General features: G+C 41.8%; 1 protein-coding gene across 2 annotated transcripts in view; it reads right to left on the bottom strand.

Moving 5' to 3' along the window:
- Positions 1 to 3,451: 3,451 nt before the first annotated feature.
- Positions 3,452 to 13,226, bottom strand: part of tmem178bb (transmembrane protein 178Bb) — a 54,030-nt gene continuing 44,255 nt past the window's right edge. For both annotated transcript variants that reach the window (XM_086022823.1, XM_086022824.1), the window contains 2 exons: positions 8,477 to 8,614; positions 3,452 to 6,696 (listed from right to left, as the gene is read on the bottom strand). In XM_086022823.1, coding sequence (XP_085878949.1) covers positions 6,446 to 6,696; positions 8,477 to 8,614 — 389 coding nt within the window. In that variant the 3' untranslated portion in view covers positions 3,452 to 6,445. The remainder of the gene's footprint in view (positions 6,697 to 8,476; positions 8,615 to 13,226) is intronic.

Here is a 13,226-nt window from a genome sequence, read left to right on the forward strand (position 1 = left end):
TCCACACATCCACATGGTGGCAGCATATGCTCACTGTAACTTTGCTCAAAAAGGTTTACTGTCTATTAGGTGTGATGGGTTTTAATATAGGGACTAAATTGTATGTTGACAAATTTGGCAGGGATGCAAAAGGATGCAAGTTCAAAGCTGGCTACAGCCAGTATTTCATTCATATCAACGAGGAGTGGTTGGAATACAATTTAGGGTTCTGCATTTTCTCCCGGACTCAGCAGAGCTTGCTGCTAATTTAATTTAGCTCGGTCCAGTGGCCACTCCATCTTGATACGAGCCTCATTCCCCCTTCCCAGGCAGCCCCTTTGACCTTCGTCTTATCATCAGGAGAAAGCGACAATGTGTCGCTGGGGATGTGGAGATGGACAAATGAGCAAAAGATAGTGTTTTTAGTGATAGGAATCAGATTCTTACTAACACTCACTGTGCTATTTTGGACGATTCAGAAAGCAAAATAAATGTCTGGAAAAGCCTACTAGATCATCTGAACTACTATTTGGGGTTTATCAGAGGCAGTTCACCCACCGAACAAGTGGCGTTGGCTAGCTCGAGTTGATTTTGAAGGCAGCGTCGAGCCTCGTAAATGAAACATGGGGGCCTCTTGTTATCTGGGATGCAAAACGGGAACGGTCGTCGACGACGATGATGATGATAATACCTTGCTTCCCGTCGGCCCGCTGGATGAAAATGAAACCAGAAGCAAAGTGAGGGCTTGGTGATGACCAGGGGAAAATAGCCTTTTTCTTTTCATCAGCGCCACTTTCGGGGTGTTTGTGCTTCATTTGCCTCTTCAGAAGCTTGCTAAATTCCAAGGATCCCAAAACAATTTCGCGAGGCCGGCCCTCTGATTTCAATCGCGACATTTCAAAACAAGTCCCCCCTAGTTTGCGTTGCTCTCTTACAGGAAGCCAACTGAACTGTGGAAGATTAGTGAGTCAACCAGCAATCATGCTGTCAATTGCTATTTATTATTCATAGAGCCATGGTAACAGGAAAAGCTGCGGTCCTCGTGAGGCCCGGCTGTGTGTGGAACCTCATTAGACCCGGCGTAAAATGATTACAGCCACAGCGCTTCGTCATATTCGTATTAGGGCGTGATGGACAGCGGATTAATTAGGTGGTGTCAGTCATCGACGCCATCTCCGCGTTTGAATGCCCTTGTACGCAAATGACTGGGGGACCAAACCTTGCCGATTTTGCCGGATCCCACCGAGGGATGCATTTGATTCACAGCAATGATTGGGTTGCACCAACAGTTTTTGATATGTTCCCTGTGCACAAACCGTGCCATGTCCCAAGCGGGCCGTGGAATTGGTTCTGACCTCTGCACAGAACTAATGACAATGGAGTTCTGACCTAACCATTTGTGGTTCCAAGAAGACATATTTCTATTTCGAGCCGCTCCGTGCCACACTCTTTCTGCGACATCTGGACTATTGATTTGCTTTTCTAGTCTTTTTTTTTTTTTTTTTGAACTTGTTTGTTTGGGCGCTTTACTTCCTCCAGCCTGGCCTTGATTAGTTCCATCTGGGCATTGTCTACCTTTTTGGCCAATCGGCTCACAGCTTGTCCTTCTGTTCGACACAGCAGTGCGTTGTCGGTTTGATTAGCTCGGGTGTCGACATTTCAGCGGGGGTGTGTAGACTTTTTTTCTATGCACTGTATGTGGCATGTAGTGTAAGGTGTTGGTTTACACAGAACAAATATCAAGTGTATCTTTTTTCGTTAACGTTGATTATCATGTGCGTTTTCATAATGTATGTAATAAAAAAAAATTAAAAAAAGGCAAATCATTGACAATGATCTTTTACAGGTTTCCTCGGTTTGCGTGTGGCGCGATGAGACACAATGGCCTCTTTTGCAAGACAACCACAAGAGCAAAGGTAAGTTTCTCTTTATTTGTTTTTTACCATATGCATATTTCACATTAATGGCCTGGAAATTTTGTAATTGTCCAAAATGCTTCCGGGCCTAACAATGCATACCGGTTGATTAACAGCTAACCGTCATCTAAAGTTGTCTGCCTTCAGAGTATGCCGGCGCGTGAGTTTGACTTGAAATGACACCACTGAAAATCGACTTAAAAGAATGGAGTGCAAATTGTTCCAAAGGGCTTTTAAAAGTTACTCTTTTCTGTGTCATTTGTTTGTTCACTACATGAGGGCAACTTGCGTAATACGGGACACTTGCGAGGATGATGCAACGCTTGCAAAATGTAATTTTAGCTTTTTTCTGGGGAAAGAATCGCAGATTGTTCTATAACATCGAATGTTACGTGACTCTTTTTTTTTTTTTTTTCTCCCGTTTTGAGTCCATCGTTAAAAAAGTATTCTTCCTATATGGTAGGTGGTTGGAAGGAGGTGGGGGGGGGTGGCTTTCTTGCAGCGTTGGATGGATTCCTCGGAGATGTGCGGAGACCTGTGGGTGTAGCATTACAGCTTGACTCGCTGTCTTGTTTCACTTCTCCCAGTGCAGCGAATAAACTCTAAAGAAGCGGAAGTCTAAAAAAAAAAAAAACGCGATAATATCAACGCTAAAATAAACACGCCATAGCAGGGCTGTGACATAAAAATGATAAGATGATAATAATTCGTTTGTGGAGACGTGCCACTCACTGATGTACTGGAGCTGCTTTGGAGCTAAATGGCTGGCGGGAGACTCTTGACTCTTGTTTCTTGTACTGTTACTTCCTGCGAACGCCTTGGAAAGGAAAGGACGGTCCCCAAATGCTTACGGCGTGGGCCAATTAACTTGTCGAGATCTTACAGCGGAGGCTGCAGACGGTGTCAGGAGAGAGAATTAAGCACTCATACTGTGCCCGGCATGCTAAGCTTCCTAATGACTTTGTATCAAATCAGGATGTGAAAATTCATTAGGTAGACTGATTGTGACATGGCGGCTTTCAGACGAGCTACAGCTACTCCGAAAATATTCCTTTCCAGCTCAATATTCGACCTTATTTGCTTTAATTGGTAACTTCACGATTAATCAGCTGTGTATCGGTTCGCATGTGTTTCGTCAACCCGTCTGCGGGGTTTCCCCATGCATGTTAGCGTTAAGCTAGCCGACTTTCGTCAGACAAAATATGGTTCGATTTACCATTTTGGTTCTTTTCTTTTTTTTTTTTTTTTAGAATATATACCACTGGCGTCGGGCCAAAACCTCCAAAACAATCACTTTTCAGGAGACCCCCAAAAAGGGCAAGTTTGCTCATCCGTTAGCATTGCATCGTGAAGGAGAGCCAGCCATTTTCAACGCTTTAGATTGGCTGGAAAATATTTAAGAATAAAAAAATAAGAAGAAATAGGCAATTCTCTTGATAATAGATAATACAAGTAATAACATATAATTGTCTTCGAGTTCAAATAGATGCAATACTAGTATTGGTTTTTATCGCCACCTGATCTCCATTCACCAACACGGACGACAAACAACAGTATTAGTAAACACACCGATGAGATTTATTCTGTTGTGATTTTACATTCCACAGTTGAACATTTCCTCTTTTTTTTTTTTTTTTTTCTCAAATCTTATTTTATGTTCACCCAACAGACAACGTTACTGATGTTAAAGGTTCATGTTTGATTCAGTCCAGAATGGTAGTTGCAGTATCACTGTCATTAAAAAAAAAAAAAAAAATAAAAAAAAAAGACACGAGGCTTTCCGATACGTCAAATCGTTTGATTTTTCAGGGCCTTCCATTGCGTAACAAACTGCCATGACTATGTGCTTCTTAGATATGACTCATGTCAATCAGCAACATTTCTTTTTGTTGTTTTTTTTTGTTTTTTTTTGTGCGAAGATTTTATCTTTGGTAAGGTCTGCATTCAACCAGTTTTATATCGATATATGATGCATCAATGCTATTTTGAAGGATATTCATTTAGGTTTAGAGTCATACTGTAGGTGACATACGGTAGATGTGAATGCAATGCATTAATAACGCCTTTACTTTGTGCTTATCATCTACCTATCGATCTATCGATCTATCGATCTATCTATTCTAATTCTGTCCGTTTGTTGGCATGTCCTTGCGTCCCTTTCATTATTGAGGAATATTTTAAGCAGCAGAGCCCTTGATGTCCGGTACGGGGTTAAAGTAATTTCATGCTCAATTGCCTCGGGCGCACGTCCAAGACAACATGCCCCGGGTGAAAGTAGAAAACATTCCAACTTGACTAGTTGTAAGAAACTCGAGCATATGTGCTTGTTTTAATCCGCGTGGCCAAATCTGATCAAGACTGACAGCAAGGAAATGCATGTCCATGCACTTAGAACTTGATCGTAATGCTGGATAAATATGTGGTTGTGTTCAATATAATCGTCCTTAGTCATGAATCACATTTTTACTGTACATATCGTCATAAATCATTAGAATGAAGACCGTTTTTTTTCACTTTGGTTTCCAGGCGTAAAGGTGAAATGGCACCGAATTCATTTTGAACTTAAGTTACCAAACGAATGTGGAAAAAAAAAAAGAATGCGCTTGCTAAATATTGTGTTTTGTTTCTTGATGACCTGAAACATTCAAATATAACGTAGGCAACGACAGTATGCTACCAGGCTAACAATTTTGGAAAATACTATTAAGAATTGTGTTATGGGATGTGCATCCAAAGATGGCTGGAACCCAGATGAAGCTGTTTAATGACTAACAGTCTAAGTTAAGGTGATGGTTTAAAGCGGTTTAACCAATCCTGCCACAGATTTTTGTAAACGTTCCTTTAGAAATTGTGTTGCCATGGAGAAATGCCACTCATGTGCAAACTGGCCCACATCATTTTACATGACAATGGCCGAGCGAAAAAGGGAAAACTTTGACATCCACATTGTCAATCTGGGACGTTCATTTGGATACATTAGGAATGTATTTAATCCATTTTTTTTTCAATTTCAGCCGACATTATGGAATTTTACTCACAAATACAACACAATTCTACGGATAACGGCGTACCAGTTATATCCTTCGATCAAATTCAAATCTATGTGAATATACTGAACCTGAATGTCCATCCACTGCCAGTGATTTAAAATATATTTAAATACATTTATTTTGCAAACTGCAATCATTTCCTCACCATTTTTTTTTTTTTCAAGGGACAATGGAAGCACACAAATCCTGGATGCTTTTGTCTGTAAAAAGGACCGATTGGAATGACGTTTTCGAGCAAACTGCCAGACTGCCCAATAAACAAGGTCCGACGTGTTTGCCCTTTTAAAAGGCAATCGCGGTTAAACGATGTGCTCGGGGCTTCTTGCAAAAGCGACCCACGTTGTCCAATAATTTTAAAATGATGGATCCAACGAACGATTTTATAGGGCTTTTGTGTGTGTGTTTTTTTTTTTTTTGCTTTTCCAATTATTATCATTTAAGCTTAACCAGATAGTCTCAAAAAATGTGATGATATTCCTCCATGTTGGTTCAGAAACAGTCAATTTCCCCGAGATGACTTCATTGCCGATCCTTGATTAAAGACTGCGGCGAATCTTACAGAAACGTAAAACGTCCGTGCAGCAAAAATGTTTCCTCTTGTGCTTTAATATTTTGGGATAAAATTCCGCCAGGTTGTGAAATGCGATTTCCTACTCCACACAGAAGAACCGCTTAACATTTTACATGTGGCTTCAATCACTCAGATTAAACAGGATACTGCATCTCTCCATTCTCAAAACTCCTGACAAAATGCAGGGCTCCATTTTACCTTTGATGATCATTTTTACACCCCCCCCCCTCCCCAATGATGACATCTCGAACAACCCCAAGCACACACACACACAAACACACTTCATACCTACATTTACTTCTAATGACTAGAATGGGAACAAAACTCACATTTTCTCAGTTTGTTCACAATGCGAATGGCGTCGTTAAAAAGGAAATGGATGTATAAAATGGTTGCTAGGCGCCTAAAGGGGGATGGAATGACACTTCCTGGTTGTCTCTGGAATATTCTGTACAGTATAATACAACGGCGTAGGTCCATAAATCCAAAGGTAACTTCAGCAGTTTGAGTACCGGTAGTTTTGTTTATCCCATCAGGTCCATTGCTCGAAGATCCCCAGAGGGCAAATCCAGAAGAAACTTCAAAGTCATCGCTTTGTTTGATTTTGGAAGGGATTCCCTCCATAGTCACAGTTGGGAGGAAGAATTCCTAGCCTCTTCTTTAACTTCTGATGTCCTTTTCAAACGCGGTCCACAACAATTAAACACGCACAACTTGATATTTTGTGATAATATTTCCGTCATTTTTTTTTTTTTTTTTTTAATCTCTCTATTTTTTTTTTTTCAATATAGCAGATCTTCAAACACTCATTTTGAAACACAGAAATTAAAAAAAAAAAAAAAAAACGGCAAACAGGAGAGAGTGGCGATCGGTCGACGGATGGACAAGTGGTTATTTTCTCCGCGTCGGGGGTAGCTTTTCGAGCCGCTTTAGCACACGGTGCCGTTCTCCTGTCGAGATTTGGGGCAGGTGGACCTCGGGATGGGCTGCACGGAGGGCGCCAGTGTGCAGAAGAAGCCGGCGATGAGGGTCAGGCCCAGACCTCCCCAGGCGCAGAACATGGACCAGCCGTAGCCGTGGCCGATGTCGTCGGGCAGGCCGTACAGGTAGCGCGGGTAGCGTGAGAGCTCAAAGTTGATGCCGGCGACGCAGGTGCACAGGGAGATGATGCAGAAGGTGCCTGCAAAAAAAAAAACAAAAAAAAAAACAGATGGTGCGTGATGTGAACAGCCAAGCCTGTCACCAGCAACTCCAAGTCACATTTGTGCCAAAATCAGCTGCCAACCTTACAGCTTTTTGACACACACATAAAGCATTAGCAGGGAAGGCTTACACACTGTTCATTTTCTTGCATTTCTTTATTGACATTGATAAATCCCAAACTACGTGTGATTCACTGATGGCTCCAAATCCTTCTGAAAGCATTCCATCATCTTCCTTCAACCGCTACCTTTGCGGAGGAGGCAGAGCCTAATTACCAAGGCGCCACAACAGCGTTTTATTTTGGACTTTTATTTGAGGCAGCTGGTTCTAAATTCGGCCTCATTTGGAACGCTACATTAGCTTATGGGCTGCTTCTTTGGGATTGTGCCTCTGCGGTCTGGCCTAGCCTTGTCTAGTGCCTTCTAATTGCCTGTTCAATATACAACCGTCGGGCAAGCGCATTAATCCTCGCCGGGCTCCAGCACATCCCGGCGTGTTCTCGTTCATTGACCTAAATCACAATTAAAATCGCCGATAAAACCCGTAGTACGTACATTTGCTCTCTGGTGGCAAACAGTTGGATCTTATACATGATGAGTTTGTTTTTTCCTTTTTGCAAGATTCGAGTGGATTGTTATTTCCTGAATGATATACAAAAACAGAATACGTATACAATGATGTTATGCCTCTCGGTTGTATCGCAGTGCCAAACCTTTTTTTTTTTTTAAACACGATGCCACTTTTTAATTAAACCTAAGGGAAATGGGGTTTTAGTATTAAATTGTTTTTATTCAGATTTTTGTCATCACCATCTGGGGCTAATCATCCTTCTTTTGTTTTGCTTTTGTTTTAGTGTGAATACAGGCTGATTTGAATGCTCTTAGATGGGTCATTTTTTCCCCCTAAAATGATCGAATTAATTAAACACAGAATTTCCTTTGTTGTCCTATTATTTCCTATATACCAAATACATCAGAGAGATTTGCAGTGGAGTTTTTTTATTTTATTATTTTTTTACTATTAAAAGTTACTGATATGCAATTTGGTTGGCAAAGAAAATTTCTATTATGGGTTTCCAGTCAGTCTATGTCAAAAATGCTTTTAATTGTTATCTTTGAAACTACTGCGCTTATGACATGTCTGGGAAACTACAGTAGACAGCTATTTAAAAGTTGCTTTCGCCTATATTAATTCATCAAAATTTTTAAAAATATTTTAACCCTTACATGCATTAATTATGATTTGATGTAATTATTTAAAATATAAATATATTTTTTAGATGACTAAATATAGGCGTCACTGTCGTGACCACTGTGCATGAAAGGGTTAATATATTTCAATTTTCATAATACATTTCTCAATGCATGTATAAAACATCCAGCCTTCAACAATTAAGTGTATGTTCAAACACATACTGTGATTTAAAAAAAAAAAAAAAAAAAAAAAATCCCCCAATGCAAAGTGCTCTCATGTAAAAAAAAAAAAAAAAAAATTAAGAATACCATTCAAGTGCGGTACAATAAAGCTGAACAGCAAACCAACATCGAGTGCAAAAACTCATTTTGCTTGATCACAAAAATCAACTCGGTCAAAATTTGAATATGATTGAGGTACTGCGTTTTGTCCTGCCAAATATCACACACATTTTACTTGAAAAAAATGGTGTTTGAGCCCCTAATAAAACCCAAAACAAACTCGCTGGATCTAGTTGACGATTCGTTGTTGTTTCATCCTAGGCGAACTTTTGTGCGACTCACCTCCCATCAGGAAGAGCAGGCCGGCCACGTACTGCATGAGTCCTCGGTCCCAGCAGCAACCGAGCACGCCGATGATCCAGCCGAACAGGATGATGGCCACCGCCATGCCCATGAACCCTGCCGTCATTCGCCTCAAATCTGCGGAAACACGGAGGCGGCGAGTGTGGTTATCTCTCGGCTGGCTCACGCGACACCTGAAGTCAGGTAGGATTTTTTTTTTATCGAAACACTTTTAATTCCGTGCCCGGAACAGTTTTGCTAAAGCGATGTTGGTGAAAGGATCAAAGATTATCAACCGTTGAACAAATCAAGACGAGAGAGATTTTGGAGTCGTCTTTGAGGCTGAAGTTTCTGAGTACAAGAAATCTCGGGGATTAGGGGCTCAGAGTTTTGAAAATCTAGTCGTAAATCGGCTTAAACTGTGCGGGGATCCACGGCCGACCGACGTTTTGATGTGTGAAATTCATCTAATTGTCAATTCTACAACGAAATACACTTGATTTTTCCCTTTACGCATCAGGCAAATAAAAACGGGTAACTGTAAAGGTCTTAGTTCATAGATGCTTTTGAATAAACTACTCAGCCAATTTTTTGTAAACTCTTTTGCTAACCAAAACAGCAGCAATCTTTATGCCCTTTGACACAGTCCCTCATTTATTCTTTTCCAATACTTCAGTGAACAAAACCTTCTCATGTGATGAGAGACAATGATGAGAAACAAGTTTCATGTAGGCAGTCCATAGCCTGTCTTATAAAAGCAGTACTTTGCCGCCATCTTTCAGGCGATTCTAAACCATTTGACTCAGCCTCGATTGCTCATTTTTTGCTATCCGCGGCATGGCCTGGTCCCTAGAGAGGGTTCACTTAACGTTATTATGAAAATGCAAAGTGGATTAGCGACATTTTTCCCAAAAGCTCACAGGAAAATAATGTGGTTGTACTGTTTTCTTAACCTCCATTTTACGTCCTATCCTTGGCAATACATACAGTACACGGCTCGAGAAGGGAAATTACTCATAGATTGAGGTCACTGTATGTCAGATCACTACTTAAATATTCATTTCAGCAGCACATTCATAAACGTAGTCCATATTGCGGCGACGACACCGCAAGGGCAAAAAAGAACAAGGACAGCAGCGGGGGGGGGGGGGGGCGGTTGGGTAATGACAGGGCTTGAACTACGAAGGCAACGTCGGAGAAGCAAAAAAAAGCGCTCGGAGCTTCCTACCCCCGCGTCTTCAAGTAGATTAGAATGTCACGGGGGTGAGCAAGTCTGCCAGGAGGTGTGTGTGCGTGTGCGCGTGTGTATGTTGTTGTCGGAGGAAAGGCTGAAAAAAGGTCAAAACATTTGCCCTGAAAGCATAATGAAGAACACGAGGAGCCACGCCTCCACTGGTGTACTACACCATGTTCATGACCCCGCATCCTCTGCGCACTTTATGCACCCCCGCACTCCATTGACCACGGGCAAATATTACTTCTCAGCTGGCAATGTTTGAAAAAGAAGAGGAGCACAAGAGTACATAAAAGCAGACCCGGAAACGACCGTTACTTGACCCCATTTTATTTCCTTTTTTATCTTTTTCAAAACGATTCACATTTTTGGGTTGTTTTACAACAACCCATTGTTGTTTTGTGGTACCTTTCGGACCCATATTTGGGTGATTTTTACATTCTTAAAACTGATGGGTCAAAAATAACCCAGTTTTGGTGAAAAAAAAATACAACCCAAAATTGGGTTGTTTGATACCAAGTTGTTCATACAAATCAACGTCAAGTTGGGTCAAATTGACCCAAGTAGAAGGTTGGACCTTTTTTTTTACCTTTTTTTTTTTTTTTTAGCTAAAACTAAATGTTACGCTGTATCTAATGTTGTGGCCAGTGAGTATCCATCACCCTCAGCAGGCCAATTGAGCATCCTTACACACTTGGTTGGATATCTGGCAAGTATGCCAGAAACTTTTTAAATGGAAAAATAATGTGTTATGCCAGTAAAGGGAAGCAATATACAGAGCAGCTTGGTTTCAAGTAAATGTATGGCAATTGAAGAAGAAGCGCAGCCGGCAATAATTGCACAGGCGGCCTCTTGGGAAGGAGTGTAAAAGGAGCGTGATGTGTTAAATGATGGCACCCTGCAGTTAGCATGAAAAGACGAAAATCTGCCTTCCCACCGGCGATGGATTAGCCGCGTGAGACCGGCTGAGGTTTGCGTATTGACATGGGGCAGTGAAAAGTAATGGGAAAGAAAAAAAGAAGCGCTCTATAAGCATCCGTATATTCATTTTCTATCGCGGTCGCGCTCATTTGGGCATTGCTGCAGCATGTCCGCGTCGACACTGGGCGAGAGGCGGGGCTCACCCTGGGCTTGTCGGCAGTCAATCGCAGCAGTATGTGAATGCCTCCTTGAGCATGACATGTGGGATCCCTCAAGGGTCAATCCCGGGGCCACTTTTGTTTATCCTACCCTTGGGTCAAATTCTTCAGTCCGAAAATGCTGGTTATCATGGCTAGACAGATGATATGAAGCTAGATTTATCCGTGTCCCCAAATGACACCAGTTCAATTAAGGTGGGTCATTGTTTTATAACAAATGATTTTTTGGGGGGGGGGCAACAGAGAAAAGAGGACTGCTGTTAGTAAACACTTGAAGTCACTGTTTTACTATTAGTGAATTTCCGTTACCCTATCAATTGATTTTTTACATTGGTATGATTTTCTGAAAGCAACCTTAAGAAATGGCTTTTTTTTACACCGCGCAGTATTTTAAAGGTCGTACATTATTTCAGAATGCATTTGTTCTTACTGTATCCCGATAGTGTGGTAGCGCTGCAACACAAAATGTAATCACATTGTACTTTTTTTCCCCTCAATATACAGAACACTGAGTGTTATGTAGGCTGCACTGCAGTTGCTTCATTTGTTAACACGTATTTCATCAAGTACTTTTTGTGATGTTTGCAAGTCTGTCGCCGCAAAGCTTCAAAAACAACCGCGAGCTCCCTGATTGTTCATTTTCCAAATGTCAATGAAACTGCCAGTTTGGGAAGGAACCTTGGCCCGCAAAAAGTAGTTTCTAGATGAGAACAATACATCATACTCAGCATGTTCGCTGACAAGAGTCTGCAAAAGCAACAACCCTGTGTTCTTTGTCAGGTACGAACAAAAGCGCTGATACAGCACGTCAATTGTCATTCGCTGTTTATTCGATGCAAGTTGGAACAAAGAGTTTGCTGCGCAAACTAAGTTTCAGTCATACGCGAAATGAAAGTGAAGTTCAGTTGTGTTTAACTTTTACGTTCAATACGTTGGCATTTAAGTACTTTTTGAGGACCATTTTAGATGTACACTACGTACAAATGAATTAGTTGCTATGGAACACTGTCAGAGGGTCTGCTGTAACCACGGTGAGCCCTGAAACTGAGGATGAGCTTGACAGAAGCCGTCCGACAGCCTGCCGACTCGGCAAGCCCTCCCTGATCCACATTTACTCACTATTTCTATCGGCCTCGACTTCCGGGTGGCGAAAACTCCGGTTGGACCGCTAGTAAACAAAGCCTGACATGTCATTTGATCGAGGCAGAGTGACTGAGAAAAACGTTGACGGTAGCAGACGGCGACATTATGCGCCATGGAACGTGACGTACATGGCAAATCTTCTGTGAGTGGCTGCAGGTGTAAACAGAGCCGACGAAACGCCGGGATTAAAAGGGATACAAGTCTCCAGGCCCCGACGTCAGCACTTTGGTGACGTGCCGAGTCGCTGAAACGCAATCAGGAAAAGGACAGAATGACAGGACCACCGTCTGAGCTGTCAGTCACCGACTACAAGGGGAAAATCCAGTAGTGGACAGAATGTGTGAGTAAACACGCTTAGTGCCAGCTTAATTTTTGCTGCCGTGTAGCTTTTCTGATTGAATGGGAGTACCCTATTTTAGACGCGCAAATCCAGTATGGATGGTATACACTCCCAATACGGGATGTGCTATCTTGAGACGTTGTGTATAAATGACTTGTGTTGCCGCAGTATGCAACATGTTTATCACACAATTGGCACCTAGCGCTAACTTTAGCGACGGGGGGAAAAAATAACACCAACACCACACTTTGCTTCCTCTCTGCCATTGCATATTCTTCTCTGTATGTGAAAACGTGCGTTTGACTCTCACGTCACGTCTCGTTTCCCGGTCATGTGACACAGAGCAGTCCAATCTTCCGGTAGGTACGGGGGGTTCTGCGCAATTGCGTAGTGAAGTAAACTACCAAAAATTTGAAAGTGATGCGTACCTACCATTTTTTTTTTTAAGTCGGTATCGATTTTTTTAAAGTTTTTTTTTTTCAAGAATATGTTCTCTGCAAGCCCACTGTTTGAAACAGGGCATTCTGATAAATATTGCGTTTGTGGAATACGTGTCAATCGTCTCGTTTTTAGGCATCTCCGGGGGCGGCCATTTTGTCTTCTGTCGACTGAAAATGACATCACGACTGCTAGCACAATGACCAATCACGGCTCAGATTCAGAAAACAGGTCAGCCGCGATTGGTCGTTGTGAGCACCTGTGATGTCATTTCCAGTCGACAGAAGACAAAATGGCCGCCCCCGGAGATGCCTAAAAACAAGTGCATTTTGCTGCTTAACGTATATCCCACAAACGCAAAATGAATCAGAATGCCGTGTTTCAACTAGTGGGCCTGTTGGGAACATATTCTTGAAAAAAAAATATGTTTGGGTTGACTTTAAAGAAACCAATACC

The sequence above is a fragment of the Filicampus tigris genome, chromosome 22 (genome assembly GCF_054856515.1).
Source record: "Filicampus tigris isolate MCC_2025a chromosome 22, RoL_Ftig_1.0, whole genome shotgun sequence".
Lineage (NCBI taxonomy): Eukaryota > Metazoa > Chordata > Actinopteri > Syngnathiformes > Syngnathidae > Filicampus > Filicampus tigris.